Raw genomic sequence first — 20,666 nt, 5'->3', positions numbered from 1 at the left:
TTAATGCATTAACTGAAATTTATTAACCTGTTTCATTTTTTTCCTGATAAATTGGTGCTAAGATATTTTAAACCAGTAACATATTGTAAGTATTGGAAAGACATGTGTACTGTATTGTATAATAAAGACTGGAATGGATTCATTTTATAATACAGACCTTGCTTAGTTTTTTTTTCAATAGGTAACACTTTTCTTACTTTTTTATACTTAATGCATCATTTTAAGTCTAACGGGTCAGTGAAAAGTGTGCAATAAAAATTAAGTTCAACCATTATTACTGTATCATAAAAGGAATGTAAAATGTACATTTCTTCAGTGACAAATTTATTCAAACTTTTTGAGAGTTATGCCACTGATGAATTTAAAATAAGGTCTATTTGAAGTATACTCTTTTCCTCTGCCATCCATCATGTTTACTGTCTGCAAGCTGAATATGCAAAACAATCACCTGTCCTTTGCTGAATCTAATTCTATGAGCCTTGTGCATCCTTCTATTTACACACACAACCTAAAAACATCTATTAAGTCAAAGATCTATTAAATCAGGGGGATGTCCCTGAGATGGCTGCTATGCTGACTCTTTCCAGCTGCTTGGTAAAGGTCATATTTGATCTGTGAATGTATTTGTGTTGTGCCGACAGAGAAAGGGATGATGTTGACTCTCCTTTGTATCCAGGCAACAGTGAAATACCCTCCTGACTCCTGATTATATCCATAACAACCAAGGGACCTTGTTTTCAATACAAGACCATATTACTGTAGAGCAGCTGTGGAATTTCATTGATTGAATTTTTGCCACATGCATACCAATCTTCTTAATTCTCTAAATCATGCAATGTAATAATATGACTCATTGCCACCTGCACATTTTTGAATGGTAATACTTTCTAAAAGAAAATAGTTTATATATGAGTCATCTTCATTTAGTACAGCTATGCAACACTTCCAAAACATATCACTTTATTACATTGTTTGAAAAAGAACATTAATATGACAAAATCAGGAGAAACAAAGTCATGATCCTAAATTAGAAAGTAAATTGTTGGAGTTGTCAGCTAGTTGTCAGCTCCGGTCTGCAATTGTAGCGAAATCTTAAGATGTTAAAATTAATATTTTTTAAGTTTTGTCTTGGAAAGCAAAGACACAAAGCATAGTTCCACTTCACCAAACTCTGCTCCTAACTGGCTCATTATTGCATTGAGAGTCACTGGGTCAAAATGGCAGCTGGTATGCAGCTACAGTAAAATAGCAGAAGTAATGTTTTCAGTTCACTTATTCAAGAAATTAAAAAAAACATGCATATCAGAGACATGTACCTTTTTAATACTTTACTATCTGCTCGTATTTGTTTTCATGAAGGTACAGAAGGACAGCCAGGGGTCAGCAGTTGTAATCGGACAATTCATGGGCCTGTGGGCCTGTCGTCAGCTGGAAGAAGTTGCTTTGGCATCAGTAGCAGCTATCTTTGAGTACACACCATCAGATAAGCTCTCACTAAAATCATATACAAGTTAAAATGTCTATACAGTATTCTACAGTTGTTGCTTTGTCTCTGTTTCCCTTTGTGTCTCTTAGATCCGTGGTTCCAGTGGAGACTCCCAAAGATCACCACGCCTGGAATTCTGAGAAGTCCTTAAACTCGGTCACTGCAGGATGAGATCTGAGTGTGTCAGTGAACTGTGATGTTTCATGGGTTTTTGTAGCTGGCCGACTTCTTTCCACTGACCATGTAGAGAGGTGGAATTCGGCCTATGCAGGTTGATGGGTCACAAAGGCCTGGTGGCCCTGAGGGCCCCCTTGGACCGGATGCTCCTGGGGCACCGGGACTTCCTGTGTCACCACGCTCTCCGTTTTTGCCATCCTTACCAATACCGGGAGCACCTGGAGCACCTAAGATGGAGATACAAAACGTGATAAAGTCAAACTGAAATTAAAAATATGTCATATATATATATATATATATATATATGTATATATATATATATATATATATATATATATATATGAATGATATCCTTTTAATTTCAGTATATATATATATGTTTTGTACCATAAAATATCATCCTCTCCATCGTTATTATTTATATTTCTGATCAAATGAAGTGCAGTGCAGAACTTTTACATATAAATGAACGTCTGTGACATTCAAGCCCTTGCCAAACAAGTTCACACTGTGCTGATTAAGCATATTACCGCCGGGTAAATCTCTCTGTATTTCACAGTATACTGGAGTTTTCAATCTGTTGCTGGTGGCGACATTCCTGCTAGCCAAGAGGCTAACTTCTGGTTAGCTCTCTGCTAACTTGAATGGGGATAAAATAATTCAGTCATGCAGCTCTTCTAGATTTTCCAAATGTTATCGGACTGAATGGATCAAATTCCAATGGTGAAATGAGTCATTTCGCGATGCTTGTGTGACACTCAGAACAATTTATCCACCGTTTTATAGCAGCAACAGTAGCAACGGCGTAGGCTGTGGCGGAGCCTATGATGTAAGCAGGTGTTGACAGTGTTTTTGTAATTACTCTCACAGCCAGAAGGGGGAGACAAAAGTCCTGCACCCCAGCTTTAAGAAGAGTATATGTATATACCTTATTAGCATGGATATAAGACTACCCTGATTATAAGACAACCCCCCCTTTTTCATGACTCATTTTTGGAAAAAGACTTACAACTTGGATGAACTTACTCTTATTTGAGTTGCTGTTAGTTATGGTCATGCTGAGTTTCACTCCTCACCACGGGCGGAGCTGCCCTTCCACACACACGCAGAGCTCCGCGGAGCAGAGGAGAGACAGTGAAGTAGTCGAGTTGACGAGTTATGTTACTGTTACTCAATTGTTTGCCTACTTTTGAGCCACTTTGTTCAAGACAATCACTGTGTCTCTCCATCTTTCAGGCCCCCTGGCACTTTAGGCTAGTTGTGTGAGATGATGGCTCGCTTCAGTCAGGAGGGGAGTGCTCGTTTTACAGATTTTTAGCACCATCTGTTGTTGTGAATGTATATTGACATTTAAAAGTCTAGACCCCAAACATAAGACAACCTCACTTTTTTCAGACGTATATAAACCCCATCTTATGTTCGGACCAATACAGTACATTAAGAAGACCTGAGGTTTGTACTCTGCAACTCTAACTTTGACAGGAATGTAGCCTTACCCGGTGCACCTGGTGCGCCTGGGCTTCCTTTGACTCCTACACCGTCCTCTCCTTTGTCTCCCTTATCTCCCTTTTCTCCCACATCACCTGCAGAACAGAGCGATAGACAGAGAGGAGACACAAATTAATGGTGAGATGAAATGCAGAGGCATACTGTTTTCACAGTTATGGAGATGTAATTAGGAAACTTAATGACTCTGCTCTGATTCAGCCTTGTTTGGTGAATCATTGATTGTATAATGTTATGCATGGGTGGATCTCTTCCATCCACAGAGCGCTCTACACAACTTCTTTCAGTGTGCAGTAACTGTGTGAAGACAAAAGCTTGCTGCCAGCCTTGTTTTCTTTAAAGGCTTCATTTAATTGCTTGCCACTGTATGCTTTCTGGATGCTCTCCAGGAAAATAAAGGAAAGGCAAAAAGCTATCGCAGCAGCACAGCTTATCTGTCATGGTGCTGGTGAAATACACACTGCACAATATTTGCAAACCACTTAAGGGTTTTCTAAAAACTGCTGAAGCCAGCAGCTTTGGTTATATCAGGACTGGCATTGTTGCAGCTCAGTATTAAGCAGTGGAGGATAGATATAAAACACGTGACTGACCTTTCTTGCCTGGTGCACCTGGAAGTCCAAAGAAGCCTGGATGGCCTTTGAGACCCATTGGCCCTGGAGCTCCTGCTGCTCCTGCTGCTCCAGGTGGTCCAGCGGGGCCGGGAGGTCCTGCCGGTCCAGCAATACCAGGGGCACCAATGGCTGCTGGCCTCTTCAGAAACTCTTTCATAAACTCTGCTAGTTGTTCTAGACGAGCAAAGAGCAAATCTTCTTAAAACTGAAAAGCAGTTACAGTATTTATCCACAATAACATGTTATCATCATATGGAAAAGATGTGGTCAAAGTGAAGAAATTGTACCTTCAACAACGACTGAGCACATTTCCCGAAGCTTCTCATCACTCACTTTTGGGCCCTGTGAGTTAATGAACGCACATTAAAACTTCAAAATAACTGCTCATTGTATCAGATATGACCAGTTTCTTACAGTTGCAGCTATTGTATATATCATCTATTAGCAGAATACACAAACTGAGATATGGTGGCTTAATACTGAAAGATATAAAGAAATCTCAGAAAATGTCAGAAATGTACTTCGATTGACAGTAAGTAAATATTCTGCACAACTTTCATGAGCAAAGAATCATCAAATGAATTTGGTACTTGAAGGCCACTACTGACTACTATGTCTAGTAGTACATATATCAGCAATACCAACACTTACAGGTAGACCTCTGGGGCCTGGTGATCCAGGAAGGCCTGGTTCTCCCTCCAGCCCTCGAACTCCCATTGGACCAGCCAAACCCTCGTGGCCTGGCAGGCCTGGTCTGCCATCAGCTCCTGTTGATCCTCTCTGGCCCTTCTCTCCATGCTTAAGGTGAAAAAAATCAATCATTACCAGACTACTATGTCCATGTGTGATTTCTAGTTTGTTAGTTTGTAGGTGTTATATGCAATTCATGGGAATGTGTATCGTTGTAAATCCTTACTGCAAAGTTACTTCCCTCAGTGTTTCTTCTGGAAGTGTGGGGTAATGTAATGTAATGTAAACCACTCCAAATATGTGGTGATTTTGTGGAAGCATTTCAATGTAAAAATATCCTGTAGCAAGAGTTTTGAAACAGAATAATACCTCTCCTTTCATTCCAGAAACACCAGGAGGGCCCTGAAAGACACAAAGATTTGTTTGACTTCTTTCAAAATCACAGATAAATGTAAAAAAAAACAGCAAGTATATTTCAAAAATAGTTAACTGTGGTTATCAGAGCAAAACTCTGAAACACATACCTGGTCTCCCTTGACCCCGGGATCTCCTGCAAAACCTGTGTCCCCCTGGTCAGAAAAATAACATGTTGAGTATCCATATGGTCTGTATATAGATGTAAATGTAGATTAGAATGGTTCTCACCATGCTTCCTTTTGGTCCCACTGGTCCCATAGGTCCCTAAACACGTGAAAAAATGTTATATTCACTGCACCTGGACATTCTCATGATATAATCCATGTTTACAAGTAACATCGATAAAATGAGATTTGTCTAACCTGGTCACCTTTGTGTCCAGTATGACCTTTTATTCCTTTAGCACCAGTGTCACCTTTATCTCCTTTGTCACCCTGTAAATACAACATAAATTCCATAGTTTTGATATTTTTTCAAACCTTGTTATTATTTCCATAATTGCTGTAGATTTCTTTGTAGAGCATTTTGGGTAACACTCTAGTATTTTTATGATTAAATATTAATATATCTTTATAATAAAAATGTCTCACTTGGATGCCTGCTGGACCTGCAGGCCCCACTGGCCCTTGTTTTCCTGTTTCACCCTGGAAATTGATTATAGATACAGGTTATACATGGTAACACTGATGTACCTTAAACCTCTTTGAGCACAGAATTCAATAGAAAAACACAAACTGAAACCTTAAAATCACCCACACACACAAATGGAAATGTGAACTCACTGTTGCTCCTTTATCTCCTGGTTTGCCATCTTCTCCAGCTGATCCAGGCTCACCCTGTACCAAAACAGATGAGGACATGACTCATGCATCACATTAACTGGCAAACAGACAATTAGACTGTGACAGGAGATTTGATGGGAGAGGGAGGGGTATCTCACTGTTTTTCCAGGAAGTCCAACTGGCCCGATGGATCCCTCGGCACCAACATCACCCTAAATCCACAAGAGCGATTGTGTTTCTAAATGATTATTTCTATTAGCTTCATTGCCTCGCAAACAGTGAGTTCTAGTAGTGCAGCAATAACATTTTGGATTTACTATGTGGACATGCTTCATTAAATAGAAGATGATTCCAATTACCTTTGCACCAGGGGGTCCAACTACTCCCTGCTTGCCTGGAAGCCCCTGGAAACAACAACAAATCATATAAAAGGAAATTAATGTATTACTCCTCCATGGTACACACTTCAATCCTGGAAAGTTTATGTGCCCTGTAAAAACATTATACTTAATAGAAGGTATAACACAAATCTCTGTGTAATGGGTTTGTTTATCATTTCTGTTTCTTATCAGTTCTGATTTGTTTCGTTTAACAACAGATATGAACACACCAATATAGATCTGATCATCATATGATGATGGATATCATATATCCAGATTACCACCAAAATCAAATCAACTGATCCTCAGGTCAAAGGATGATTGCTACATTTCATCTAATTCATTATTTCCCAATATATAATAGTAGCAAAAACAGACATGTGTTCATATTCTGACATATACATAACCACCCTTCAATTTCATTAGTAGAGGTTATCAAATAATGCATGTTTCTGCTGAAATGATTCACTCAGTTCTCAGTGCGTAGTTAAGAGTACAGTTGACATTTGATCTAGAAATTTTCTATCCTGGAAATAAAAGAGGAGACTGTGGCTTTTTTGAGGATATCGTGCTGAAATGGTATAAAATATATTGTTTTACTGTGCTGCTTCTAGTGTCAGGTTTACTATTCAAATCCTTCATTCATTTCCCTGGCTTTCACTTACTTTACTGCCATAAGTCATAATTAGCAATATAACATGTAATTGATTGATTGATTGACTTGCAACAGACTGTTATTGTCAAACAAGCACATATAATCAAAATTAAATTGGACTTACTGGAATGCCGACAATCCCCCTGATACCACCAGCTCCAGGAGTACCAGCCTCTCCCTGTTGGGTAGATTCAAAGTTTATGCAAGTATAATCATGAATAATGTGAACAATATATATTAGTATTTTATTGACTTCAGCTAAACATTAGATAATTGCTGTCTTGTGGGCCACTGCTTGCCTGACAGCTTCCTTTTTAATTTGTGGATATTTTCTTTCACTTTTTAAAAAATTTTTCATTAAAATGTTGGTAAATTAAAGCACTACAGTAACTTTTGAAAGAAGAAATAACACAATCTTCCTCTAACAAATGAAAAGGTGAATTCATAAGAAATAGTATCAGTTTAGTATACTGTTTGGCTGATACAACCTGTCTTGGTCTGGTATGACCACTAGCTTATAATTGCTAACAAACACTGTGTAACTGACATTACTTAGTCAGTCACCTAGCTGACAGTCATTGAAACAGCTTTTAGTTTAATGTACCATAATGGCCTAAACATTGTATTACTGGCTTTACATCCTATTAAATAAAAAATCTTAGGGACTTGGTTTAATACTGAAACCAAATATTAGCTTGGACGTCACCTTGGCACCATCAGCTCCAGGAAGCCCATCCAAGCCATCTTTGCCAGGCCCTCCCTGTAAAGTCGCACCACATAGTTATAACACAATCAAAACAGAATAACCAGTGCTGTGCTGAAAACTGAAGCTGTAGAAAAGTTCAGAATTACAGAAAATCAACAAATCCAATCAATTCCATTAGCATACTTACAACATCTCCTTTTTCGCCTGCAGGACCCCGCTCTCCTTGAGGTCCCACTGCTCCCTAATCAACATCAAACCATTGATTTTTAATGGAAATAGTCTTTCAAAATATATTTTGCAATACATTTCAGTGGAATATCAATAATAGTGGAACTCACTTCGTCACCCTTAGGCCCCTCCAAACCCTGACGTCCACGGATTCCCTCCACACCCTCAGAGAAGAAATACATTTACATGCATTTACATTTCATCCTGTTGCTCTTAGAATAAATAAGAGTAAAAACAGAATAAAAAGATATAGAGCTGATAAAACTAAGAGTGCTTACAGGAGCTCCAGGTGGGCCGGTTGGTCCGGGGTTGCCATTGAAACCAGGAGGACCCTAAAAACAGAGAACAGGTTTAATATGTATGTTAAAAAAATGTAGAAGTCACATCATCACCTTTAGGCTCTGCCTGCTTACAAAATGTAGACAGACTTTGGTTGAACTTACTCTGTCTCCCTTCTCTCCTGCAGCTCCTGGGAATCCAATGGGCCCTCTTTGCCCCTAAATAAGACAAAAGACACATATCAAATATTCTCAGAAAGATACACAGCACTGTCAACCCAAACTGTGACTGTGGAATATGTTTCCTTACATCATCTCCCATGCGACCTGGTGGACCCTGAGCACCTTGTGGTCCAGCCTCTCCCTGTAGAAAAACAAAGACAACAAATTAATTAGGATGCAAGAACAGATATAATTATATTAAATTGTTGATAGGCTGCAATCAAATAATTTATGCACAAATTGTTCTTCTCTCTGGTATCAATCTCTTTTCAGACACATGACAAAGGAACCTGACTTTGTCAAGTCTTAAAGGTAAGAAACTGTTGCTGAAAGGATATGCCTTTTTGTAGACAAGATATTTTTCTATTTTCACTCTTGTACATACCTTCTCTCCAGGCTCTCCATCTTTTCCATTCTCACCAGCCGCACCTGTGTGTCCCTGAGGGCAACAATCAAATGTATCAACATTTTTTTTTTAATTTATTAATACATTTATTTGATTTAATTTTATTAGAGCCACAGGTCCATCTTGTATATTAACTGTAAAGTGAAAAACCTGAATGTAAGTAAATAAATAAGTAAGTCATTTTATTTATATAGAACCTTTCAAGAGCAGAGACATCACAAAGTGCTTCACAGAGGAGGTAAAGCAAAAACATACACACAGACATAAAACACAATAAAAAAGAATAAATAGAAAATAGAAAAAATACACAAAGGCAAGTCTGAACAAATGGGTCTTGAGCTGCTTTTTAAAGGTGTCCACAGAACTTAAATCCAATGGGAGAGAGTTACAAAGTTTAGACCTTAGAGACCTGCTGGTGACATAGGGCTGCAGTAGATCTCTAATGTAGGCAGGTGCCTGACCATGCAGACCTCTGTAGGTGATCACAAGAACTTTGAATTGGATTCTGAATTTGATGAGGAGCCAGTGAAGAGCAATCAGTATCAGTGTCACATGAGACCTTTCGGAGGACCTGGTCAAGAATTTAGCAGCAGCATTTTTGGACCACTTGAAAAAGATCCAGGCATGTTTTGCTGAGGCAGGTGAAAAGGGAGTTAAAATAGTCAAAATGGGACGATATAAAAGCATGAATTAACATTTCCATCTCTGCTTGAGACACAATGGGCCTGAGCTTTGCAATGTTTCTCAGCTGGAAAAAACAAGAGCGAATCAGACACTTGACATGTTGGTCCAGAATCAGAGCCTGGTCCATAGTGACACCTAGATTTCTTATTGATGATTTAACCTATGATGTAAGAGACCCAAGACCATCCTTTATATTAGAGACAACACTAGGAGGGGCAGAAATAAGGATTTCAGTTTTTTTCTGCATTTATCTGTAAGAAATTATCTGCTATCCAGTCTTTTATAGTGTTTAGGCAGTTATATAAAACTGACAATTTGGCTATGTTTTAAGTCTTAAATGAGACATATAATTGAATATCATCTGCGTAGCACCGATAGGAGACACTTTATTATATGTCCAAGGGGAAGCATATACAAGGCAAATAGAATAGGACCAAGGACTGAACCTTGGGGCACACCACAATACAGAGTTTCAGATAAGGAGGCCAAGCTGCCAACAGATACTGCAAACAAGCAAAGATATCGATGTACAGTGCAATGTATGTATGTATGTATGAGTTTCCTATCCTAAAGAAGCAGATGTAACATTACTAAAAAACATTTTTTGGTTAGATTTCTGACCTCCTGAGTAGCTAGTAGTTTCCATTCCTCTCATATGTAGGTAATGTTTGCCATGTTTCATCTTAGTTTAGTGTAAAATCTTAGCATTAGCTTGTTAGCATGCTAACATTTGCTTATTGGCACTGAACTCAAAAAAGTTACTGCAATTCATCCTGAAGGGGACACGAATATCTGTAGGCTACTAAATTTCATAACAATCCATCCAGTAATTGTTGAGACATTTCACTTTGAACCAAAAATGTAAACCTCTTGGTGCTGGAGGAAATGCCAGGGAATCGCAAATGTCTGTAGGATTCTTCCTCTGAGAAACACATACCTGTCAAAATATTTCAGTCTGGACCAAAGTTGTGGATGGAGAGCATTGCCATTGCTAAAAATCTATTTGCAAAGAATATTTTGTTTGCTTTTTAAAATTATTTTATTTGCTTAAATGTTTAGTCAGATATAGGTTTGCCTCGTGCAATAAAAGACAGTGCTAAGTGGCTATTCAGGAATTACTTTGTTGTTGTGTTCAGAGATGCTCCAACATCTAAAGTAACGGCTAAAAAAAAGCAAACATTTAAATGTAGGATGCTACCAAATTCACATTATCTCTTTCATGATGTCCATATTGCTTAGTGCTTGTCTAGGTTTGTTTTGCTGTTAATGCACTTTATGAGTACAATGCCGATAGTCATCACAGTTGCCAAGTCTGCTTATTATAAGTGACTTTGGGCTTGTTTTCCTGTAAAGTCACTTACAAATGTTGGTCGTTGTGGTTTGTGTTATTTTGGACTTGTTTTCTAAAGTGTAGGTGCTTATTTGGCCTGTATGTCCAACATTAAATAAAGTTTGAGCTCCATCTAAGTTGTCAAATATGCTGCCTGCTGTCAAAACCACGTGTGCACTAATTGACATTAAAATTCTTGGCGGTGCCCTAGTGGTTCACCAATTAGTGTGAGTACCACGTAATGTTAGACTTTGTCCTTAGCGCAGTGGCCCGGCTTTGATGCCAACCTAGACCCCTTGCTGCATGTCATCCCCTCTCTCTATATCCCATCCTTCCTGTCTCTTTCCACTATACCTGTCTTATAAAGCAAAAATGTGGTGCTACTATACTCTTTTTATTAGTGCCATACTAGGATACTAAGAGAGGAAGCTTATTTTATTTATTAATTAAGTTATGAATTACATACTAAATATTTGTTGGTAAACGCCAGTAAATAGTTGGTGCCAGGATGTTTTGCTAGCCTGCAAAACACTCACACCAGAGCAGCGTCAGCCAATAAAGCATGTTTTTTGCGTTTTTTAATTTGGCATTAAATAAGCAGCTTTGTGTGTCTGACTGTGGATGGTGGAGCTGTTAAATGGATTTGTGGAGTTTGTTGGTTGTAGTGGTGGCTGTTAGCGGTTAGCTCCGCTCGTTAGCTGCTGAACCACAGCAGCAGCATGCAGGCAGAGCGTGCAGCCGCTGGACTTCACTTGGTACCACTCAGATCTGGACTGTCTGGAGAAAGTTTATGGTTTGTTTGCTGTTTGACAGACAAGTATCATTTATCAGTGAGTGTAGTTGAGCTGTAGGTAAGCAATCTGAACTCAGCAGTGTTTTCTCTGATGGAGCTAAAAGTCCAGTTTTCATGTGGTTTGTGGTCCCAGTGTTAATTACTGACATTGTGAGAGGACATGATTTTTAACCTACAGACTAACAGATGTTGCAGATTTAGAAAGAATTCAGGCTGAAATTAAGTTATTTTTCTGCCTCTAAACAGTGAGATCAATAAGTCAGAGGCTACAGTGAACCAGGGTACAAATAGTCAAGTGAAGTCAGGTCAAGTCAGTTTTATTTATATAGCGCCAAATCACAACAGAAGTTATCTCAGGGCACTCATCACATAGAGCAGGTCTAGACCGTACTCTTTAATTTACAGACACCCAACATTCCCCCATGAGCAAGCACTTGGTGACAAAGGAAAAACTCCCCTTTAATAGGAAGAAACCTCAAGCAGAACCAGGCTCTAGGTAGGCAGCCATCTGCCTTCACCGGTTGAAATAATTTGTCTAGTTGTCTCAGATTAGTTTTGAGCTTTTCAAATGATGATCAGTGAGTGTGTAATCGTAAATCATCTTTTAAACCTGTGAAAAACTCTTGTTTGCAAGTTTGTAAATGTGCTGAAAATATTTGTAGTTATAAAAACAAAAATGTCTAAATGATATTTTGTGCGAAAATTATATCACCAAGTTTCACTGCTCACTGCTCGTGCTTTTGAGAACACTGAATAATTGATTGACAGAAAATTATTTGACAACTATTTTGATTATCATTAATCGTTCAAGTTATTGTTCAAACAAAAGTGCTTAAAGCTTGCAGATTCTAGTTTCTCCACGTTAAGGTTTTGATGCTTTTTCTGTTTTATATCATAAACAGATTGTTTTTGGGTTTTGCACTGTTGGTCAGACAAAACAAGACATTCAAACATGTCACCTTGGACTCTTAGAAAAGTGAGATAGACGTTTTTAGCTGATTTCTGTCACCTTACGGACTAAGCAACTAATAATTTAATCGAAAATATAATCCTTATCTGATTAAAGCTGTGACAAAAGATTATCATCATTGAATAAGATGACAATTAATCATTTGGTCTGTAAAATGTCAGAAAACTGTCCAAGGTGGCTTTTTCAACCTGCTTGTTTTGTCCAACTGACAGAAAACCAAAAATATATAATTTAAGATGATTTAACACAACAGAAAGCAGCAAATTCTCAGATGTGGGAACCCGAATCTATCATAAATGATTTATATGGCTAAGTGTGTGGGGTTGGGATAACCCTAAGTGTGTGTGGTGTGTGTGTGTGTGTGGTTGTGGGGGGGGGGGGCTGCTGCTACACCGTGGTCTGTACTCTGTATATTTTCTAGCTTTTTTGTCCTTTGCCAATCATATGTCTGAGAACAGCAATACACATGAAAATAATGCAACTTTGAGATGTATATAAAGGTTCAGTGTGATGGATTAAGCATCTGGATTTATAGATGTTGGTTAAAACATGCAAAACTACTCCTTTGGTTCTTTGAATAGCTCTCAACCCTTACGGAATGAAATTTGGGTGAATATAAATGGAGATTTTTACAGTCCCATTATAATATAAAAGGTGTAAACAGCTTTTCCACCCTAACAAGAAAATGGTCATATTGGTAAATACAGAACATCCGTCATTAACCTCCCTCACCTTCAATCCTGGTGGCCCAGGCATCCCCCGAGGCCCAGCAGGGCAGGCAGCAGGACACTACAAACACACACAGAGAGACAGACAGGATGGAAATGAGACATGGGACAGACACAGCAGACAGCCAGATCCTCAACAAGCACAGCTGCTGCAGAGCATCTTAACTTTAATGATTCAGTTTGATGAGAAATTCACTGTCACCAATCCAAATACCATGCATCCAGGAAACATTTGGCAGTGTGAAAGACAAAAACACTCACAGCTTCCCCACTTCCCTCATTGCTGGCACCAGGCGGTCCCTAAAACACAGCATAGTCACATCTAAAACATCTGCAGGGGTTTAGATGTCTACATAAATCCACCACAGCCAAAATTCCCAAAGAGGTAATGTGTAAAGAGACTGCAGCATGCAACATCGTCATACACTCATGATTTCACATGGAAATATGAGCTTAAGAAGAAATGTATGAGTTAGTATGAGGGTTTTAAGGGTTAGTCCTGTACAGCAGATGTCCAGTATGTGGCTGATATTGGCCAATCAGTGTTGTCAACTTTGACATAATACATATGAATCATTTTGTTTGAGTCTACTTTTTAAATTTCAGATTTGATCATGGCTACATTGGCTTTTAATCAGAATTCATGTAATGAGTCATTCTGATGAGAGATAAATAGTAAGAGAACAATATAAAAAGTAAATACTTGTAATTTGTGGTATTGGTCTAATTCAAATACATGGATATCAGCGCAAAATACTGACCACCAGCAGCTGTAATCCCAAATATTGGTATCTGAATAGGCTTAGATAAATAGTAGAGGTCAACAACAATAACAAAAAAGGTTAGGTGTGGCTCTTACTGCTGGCCCTGGTGGACCAGGAGGGCCAGGAAGCCCTGGGGTGCCGGGTCCCCCTCTGGGTCCAGGTTGACCCTACAGGTGCAAGAAATGTTATCATAACATGTGATATCAAACACATAGAAGGAAGAATTTGATATACAGCCAAACACAAAATATTCTTAACAGTTTTATGTTGCTGTAAAAATCATATTTAGAGCTTGTTTGGCAACTTTTTTGAACTGATAACATATGTTAGGTACAGATTCCAGATGTTGATGCTTGCATCCATTTTAACTTGTCACTATGTTTACAACTACTTTAAGTGGTGAAAGGACACCTTCCACTTAAGTAAATGTTTGAATACAACAATGTAAAAATACTCTATTACATAAAAACACTAGTATTACAAGTCCTTCATTCAAAATCCTACTTAAATAAAAGTACAGAAGTATTATCAGCAAAATGTTATTAAAGTATCAAAAGTAGAAGTACTCATTATGCAGAATGGGGTTGAAAAGTACAAAGTTCTGCTCCACCAATTTATATTCAATTCTTGAACTTCACTCTCAACTTTTTGTGAAATATCGGCTAATTTTATATAAATAAAACCTTCTGAGTAGTTCAGAAGGAGAATGTAAGTTGGGTGGAACTTTACTTTTACTAGTACAGGTCAATATTTCCTTCTGAAATGTAGTGAAGTAGAAGTATAAAGTAGCATAAAATGAAAATACTCAAGTTAAGCACCAGGGTGTCAAAATTAAGACATACAGTACTTGAGTAAATGTACCTACTTTCTACCACTGACTATTTTCACATTGGTGCATATCAGCATCCATTTAAATTAAAAATGTTTGTTTGCTTTATCCCTTCAGGCTTGTGTTTTAATTAGAACTCTGACCTCAGGCCCAATATTTCCTTCATCTCCTGGGATTCCTGGTTTCCCTGGTGGTCCCTGTCAGAAACAGACACACACCAATTGGTACAGCAGCATGTTCACTGCTAAGGCCATGTATAAGATCATCTGAACAAGGTTTCAGAATAAAAACAGAACACCTAAGCTGTAAATACATACAGGGGGTCCTTGACTTGTTGGGCCCTGTGAAGCGAGAGACAGAACAAGATATCAGTCATTTGTAGATTTTTTTAAAGAATACAGACTACAGTTAGAGACATTATAATCAAACATTGATAAGAAACTTGTCCACTTACAGGTGGACCTTGGAGCCCAGGAAAGCCAGGAAGTCCCTGTATTCATGGGGGGGAAACAAATCAGTAATATTGTCTCTGTTTGTTGAAAAATAAATGAAAAATGAAAAGTTGTAAGTGGTTACTCACTCTCTCTCCCACAGCCCCTCTGGGTCCCATTGAGCCAGGAGAACCCTGCAGACAACAAACACCTAATCAAATCAATGTTGACACCTATTGCCCAAAACTCACCTCACCCTTACACATTCACACTCAATCATACACGCACCTAATTGCCAACCTTCATTGACCATACTCATAGAGTTGTCCCTTGGCCCTGAAACATGACAAAAACTGCTCACTGTTATGGATTTAGCTCATATTTTCTATATTTCTCCAATTGGACTCAGGAGAATACACACAAACTCGCACACACACACACACACACACAGACAGTACTGGCAGATATTATAAAGAGTGTGTGTCAGTGTGGGAGGTGAAGTTTCCTACAGCTGGTCCTGGAAGGCCAGGCAGGCCTCTCTGTCCAGGAAGACCGATCTCCCCCTGCTCCCCTTTGCTGCCCTAGGAAACAGACACAACACAAGAATAAAACAGCTTTATCTCCTTCCTGCATCTCCCCACACTGTTGCTAAGATACACAGAGGCAGTGACAGTCAACATTTAATCAATGAAAGGTGGGCCCCTTTCGTTGTTACTCAGATCAACGACAACCCAAGCTCGTGTAAGGCTATGCAGATAACAATTGGGCTGGATGGCAAAAAAAGCTACAATTAATGACAGGCACCAGTAAATATGTCCAGTTAACTCTTAGGTTCAATCAGTAACGACTGCTAAAAAGGTCTTTTTCCAGTCTATATCAGTGCAAATATAATAATAATGATTTTCAAGAAAACTAAAATGAAAGGAATGAAAAGTAAATAAAATATAAGGTACAGTACATTGATCATTTGAGAGGTTACAGAGTGAAATTTAAAAATTGTTTTGCTAAGACATGGACGTGATGCCTTGCGAAAAGACCCACTAGAAGCAAACAAAGCTGGTTGGCAGGTAGCTTGCTTGTTAACAAGTTAGCTCAGGAAATTTTGGTGACTTTGTGCTAAGCAGCACTCCATTTTTGTAGCTTCGTAAGAGAGGAATGTATGAAGAGAAATCCCAGAAACTACTATAATGATCCTCCTCTCCTCAGACATTTATTGTATCTACTGCAGGTAAAGTAACAGGTTTAGAGTTGGGTTTGGGTTGCTTTGTTTTGTAAAGCTTAGGATTCAGGTATGGTTATTTTCAAATTAATATTTTTAGTATTTCCGGCATGTATATTTTATTTTCGCCTTTATTTTGTGATAGTAAACAGTAGAGGCAGATAGGAAATGTGGGGAGTGAGGACAGATGACACGCAACAAAAAGTCCTGGCTGAACTCAAATTGAGGACGTTGCAATTAAACCTAAGGGCCAAAGTATGTTTTATTTATGAAGAAATGTTTCTCCTTCTTTCTCTGATTGTGCCAATCGCATGTGTCCATGCATGTCATGTGTCTCCAGTAGATTTGAAATGCCCAATAGGAAGAGGGAACAAGACAGAGGCTTGGTTTGAGATCACTCCCTCACAGAGGGGTGACCATTCACTACCTTCTTCTTTAGTAAGTAGAAACTGAGATGCGGAGACTTATAAATCATCATCATTTTTGCATCATCACTGACTATTAAATGCATTGCATTGTGGGATTACTAAGAATGAAGTGTACATGCCATGGACAATACCTTTTTCGATACATTGTAGGAAATTTTGAGGGCCACATTGCATACATTACATACATTTCAACTCAGAATTTGGACTCTAAAAATGACAGATATTATATATAGTGCACTATAAAGCAAACAGGGAGTGATATCTGACACTCACAGAATGTAGCCAAAGGGTTGCATAACCGGGCCAGGCTATCAGTCATGGATGTAATGAAACAGGATTTTAGCTTCCAGTGTTCCAAATTTTGGCATTACCATCGGGTTTAGTTGTTTAAAGGCTTAAACACACAGGTATGGACAAGGTTAAAGTGTCAGTTATTAGCAATTATCTTAGCAAATGTCTGAATATCATGAGCCAGTGAGTGCTATACATCTTATTTTCTTAATTTACCCTAATCCCAGGGCAAACATTTCATTGAAATTCTGGCAATGGGGACCCCTAGCAGAAGTAACTTCTGGGTTGACCTACAAAAATATGTCAACAATAGGAAAGATACACATCAGTTTTGAAATTCTTTGAAACTCTGGACGTAAAAAGAATCCTTCCCCTGAGGTATCACATGGCGAACAAACAATTGCAGATAAAGGGAGAATGGATCAACATCCTGCAAAAATATTTTGTTTGTACATCATTTAATACTTACCGGATTGCCTGGGCTGCCAGAAGACCCTGGAAGACCCTGGAGAGATGATGAAACAACAAAGTCAAAGGAAACAAAGATGTAAAGAGCAGAACACTTGCTGTATCTTAAGATACTGTAGACATTTTGTAGAAAGAATTCCTATTAATAAGAAGGAAACATTTACATCTCTTCCATCTCTGCCGTTTTCTCCTGGGGGCCCACGGGGGCCCTCTGGGCCAGGGGCTCCGGGGGGGCCTTGGACTGATTTGTCAGGCTGATAGAGAAGACAGTCAGTCAACAAATGGGACAGATACTAAGGACTCTATAATAAAAACTATGAAGATAGGTTTTCAGAAGAGACTGTAAAATTCTAAAAGTTACACCTTCAAGGATTGGACGTTCTATTTTCTTACATTGTAGTAACACAGAAAAATTGGATAAATGCTTGGACTAAAGAGGTCAACCAAATATAAATGGTACTTACTGCATATATAAATGTAACCTGCATGCTCTTGTAAATGGGGTCTTAAATTCTCATGTACATGTGTCTCAACTGCATGTTTCTAATATATATACAGTATATATTCTATATATCTTTATGATAACTTGATTTACAGTCTGAAGTCACTGCCAATAACATGTGAATTGGTGCAGAAATTTATGAATGTCTATGTAAACAACCTGAAAATACAAACAAAACCACCACCATAAATTAGATATAGAACAAAGCAATGAGGCAATTAGGCACCCGAAGCACTGAAGTAGATTATTGGCTTAAAATCACAAAGCAAAAAGAAGGTAGAGTAGAATTAAATAAATACCTCAGCATTGGCATACATCTGAAGAAGCAAGAAGAAATCAGATAAATGGAGAGTTAGTGAAAGTTGTCACACCACCCTCACTAAAAGTGTCAGCAGAAGCGAACCTGTTCATAATCATAGTAGTGAGTATATCATGCTGTCATTTCAATACAAAGCCCATAGTACCAACACTCCCCATGTACAGAATCACCTCACAGCTCGATGAAGACATGTTAGCCTGAAATCTAATAGAGTGCACCAGGCCAGGAAATATTTCTGTCTACAGTGGGTAGAAACATTAGCATCTTGATTAAAGTGATTGAATAAAAACACTCTCTAGCTAATCCTAATTCATTGCATTGCAGACTTAACACAGAATGTGAAGTGAGACAGCAGAGTGGCATTTTCATTATAGGCTACAAGTATTTCTCTGAGGCAGAAATCTCAGTAATTGTGCGAAAGTGACATTGAATTGAAAGATAGTATCTAATCATAAATGCCATAAACCTTATACAGCCTTAAATTACACAATGTGTGTGTGTGTGTTTTCATTTCAGGATCTCATTTTGCCATATATTCTCTGAAACACAGAATGTCTATGCTGTAGGCATATAGACACATTTCAATAAAACACTTTCTCCCCAGTTTACAATATTGAATGATCTCTATCCACCTTAATGCTGAAAATTCCCATGTTTACAACTTGTGAATGTTGTATGATTGCAGAATTGGTTGTGTGAAGGTTAAAATGCAGTGAATTGACAACAAAGCACTATCTCCATTCCATTAGGGTTTAATTACCTTGATTATGGGTAATGTTGCCTAGCGCAAAGTCTGAATCAGTGCGTTCAGTTTCCCAGTAGTAATTACAACTTGTGTGTTGACATGAATACTAATTAGGATAACTCATATATGGATCCAGTTTCATCAGGAAATCATCATTTTACAGATGCTAGATTTTTTCAAAATGCCATTTCTGACTTTTGACTTTGAAATTGTAACTAAAGAGTAACATTGTGGCAAAACAACATAAACCTGTGAAAAAGGCAAACAGTAAGAGTGGATAGAGCTAACTTATGAAGCTTGTTAATGAAGCTAACTTATGAAGCCTTTTGCTTTTTTTTTTTTACCAGATAAAAATGCACACTAAGCTACAATAGTTTGGTTAGCTCGTTGAGCTAGCTACGTATGCCTGCAACTATGACTACTTCCAACTTTGATGTAGTCATTGTTGCCTATGAAGCCTACTTAGTAAGCTTGAACGAATGAAAGAAAAAAGGCATTTCCATTTGTAGTTTTTTCTTAGAGTACACTGTTTGGTTTTGCCACATTGTTGTATGTTGCATGGCAGTAAAGACTGGAGAAATAGTTTTTTAATGGTCTTAAACAGCAGCTGGCAGGTGTTACATTGCAGTCCTATCAGCTGATGATCAAACAACAGCAGGTTGTGGCTGCACTAGCAAAAGGTACAGTATAGTATATTAGGTAAAGAAACACATGTAACTTGCTAAATAACTGTATAAAATAACTGAATAACTAAATAACTGGACTTTTAATTCATCTTTGCACAATTTGTAAGTGTGAGTAAAGTTAGTGCAATTCTTTGCAATTTAACCTTGCAAATGGACACTGTTGGAAGGCTACATGTGGTACTTCTGTAATTGTTTTCTTGCTTCAAAAATTGTGGCACACACCATTTCTGGCTGAATTTAAATGACATGGTAACCACAAATATCTGGCATTACCCGCACTGTGCAGGTTGTTTTTCTGATCTCAGTTTTAATTTGATCACACCTCTTCTTTGTTATTCAAGTTTGCTGGTTAGCTAACTGAAGTTTGTGTTTTGGCTCCTTATACTGAGGTTTAACACAGCCAATGAGATCATGTCTGCCTGGATCTAAACAGCTCTGCTTCAAAGAAATGTTTGTAGAATTAAAACTCCAATCTGCTGTTTGACAATTAACTGGCAAAATGTTGTGGTTGTGGAACTACAACCTCTGGATGCACTAAAGGAAACTGCTTGGCAGAGTATTTTTTACACTTCTGCAACTCTATCTCAGCATTTCTGCCTTGTTTCCTTTCAGCACACTGGAAGCTCTGTCAAACCTGAATAAAACCACAAACCACAGCAGATGCTGAGCAGATCCGAGTCCTTGTTACTGTACCTCGGTGGCAGGCAGCTCATTGCAGCTCTCTCTCTGGGCTCTCTTTGGGTCGCAGTGAATCAACATCCACTGAAGCTCAAACTGAAAAGAAGTGTTAATATTAGTGCATATACAAAATGTGGCATTCATTTTCAGATGTGACATTGAGTAAAAATCTTGACATGCTTCTTCATGGCGCAGTTATTTCTTTGTAGTTTTGAATCAATGCCCTCTATGGGTTGTTGAGCTTGATTTTCCAC

General features: G+C 38.3%; 1 protein-coding gene across 3 annotated transcripts in view; it reads right to left on the bottom strand.

Annotated features, from left to right (window-relative positions):
* Nucleotides 1–383: 383 nt before the first annotated feature.
* The window catches only part of LOC137197976 (collagen alpha-1(IX) chain-like), a 30,041-nt gene continuing 9,758 nt past the window's right edge, over nt 384–20,666 (bottom strand). The window contains exons 6-38 of one of the 3 annotated variants that reach the window (XM_067611533.1): nt 20,428–20,508; nt 18,284–18,301; nt 17,647–17,736; nt 17,484–17,519; nt 15,586–15,657; nt 15,226–15,270; nt 15,100–15,135; nt 14,963–14,986; nt 14,789–14,842; nt 13,912–13,983; nt 13,314–13,352; nt 13,057–13,113; nt 8,527–8,580; nt 8,230–8,283; nt 8,085–8,138; nt 7,920–7,973; nt 7,752–7,805; nt 7,601–7,654; nt 7,414–7,467; nt 6,832–6,885; nt 6,032–6,076; nt 5,831–5,884; nt 5,673–5,726; nt 5,481–5,534; nt 5,253–5,324; nt 5,119–5,154; nt 4,998–5,042; nt 4,843–4,875; nt 4,435–4,581; nt 4,071–4,125; nt 3,763–3,957; nt 3,160–3,246; nt 384–1,890 (exon numbers count right to left, since the gene is read on the bottom strand). In XM_067611533.1, coding sequence (XP_067467634.1) covers nt 1,688–1,890; nt 3,160–3,246; nt 3,763–3,957; nt 4,071–4,125; nt 4,435–4,581; nt 4,843–4,875; nt 4,998–5,042; nt 5,119–5,154; nt 5,253–5,324; nt 5,481–5,534; nt 5,673–5,726; nt 5,831–5,884; nt 6,032–6,076; nt 6,832–6,885; nt 7,414–7,467; nt 7,601–7,654; nt 7,752–7,805; nt 7,920–7,973; nt 8,085–8,138; nt 8,230–8,283; nt 8,527–8,580; nt 13,057–13,113; nt 13,314–13,352; nt 13,912–13,983; nt 14,789–14,842; nt 14,963–14,986; nt 15,100–15,135; nt 15,226–15,270; nt 15,586–15,657; nt 17,484–17,519; nt 17,647–17,736; nt 18,284–18,301; nt 20,428–20,508 — 2,136 coding nt within the window. In that variant the 3' untranslated portion in view covers nt 384–1,687. The remainder of the gene's footprint in view (nt 1,891–3,159; nt 3,247–3,762; nt 3,958–4,070; nt 4,126–4,434; nt 4,582–4,842; nt 4,876–4,997; nt 5,043–5,118; nt 5,155–5,252; nt 5,325–5,480; nt 5,535–5,672; nt 5,727–5,830; nt 5,885–6,031; nt 6,077–6,831; nt 6,886–7,413; nt 7,468–7,600; nt 7,655–7,751; nt 7,806–7,919; nt 7,974–8,084; nt 8,139–8,229; nt 8,284–8,526; nt 8,581–13,056; nt 13,114–13,313; nt 13,353–13,911; nt 13,984–14,788; nt 14,843–14,962; nt 14,987–15,099; nt 15,136–15,225; nt 15,271–15,585; nt 15,658–17,483; nt 17,520–17,646; nt 17,737–18,283; nt 18,302–20,427; nt 20,509–20,666) is intronic. The other 2 variants (XM_067611535.1, XM_067611534.1) reach the window with 2 other exon arrangements.

Source organism: Thunnus thynnus, chromosome 15 (assembly GCF_963924715.1).
Source record: "Thunnus thynnus chromosome 15, fThuThy2.1, whole genome shotgun sequence".
NCBI classification, from domain to species: Eukaryota; Metazoa; Chordata; class Actinopteri; order Scombriformes; family Scombridae; genus Thunnus; species Thunnus thynnus.
The sequence above is the reverse complement of the archived record's forward strand: the minus strand, read 5'-3'. Positions and strand labels throughout refer to the sequence as shown.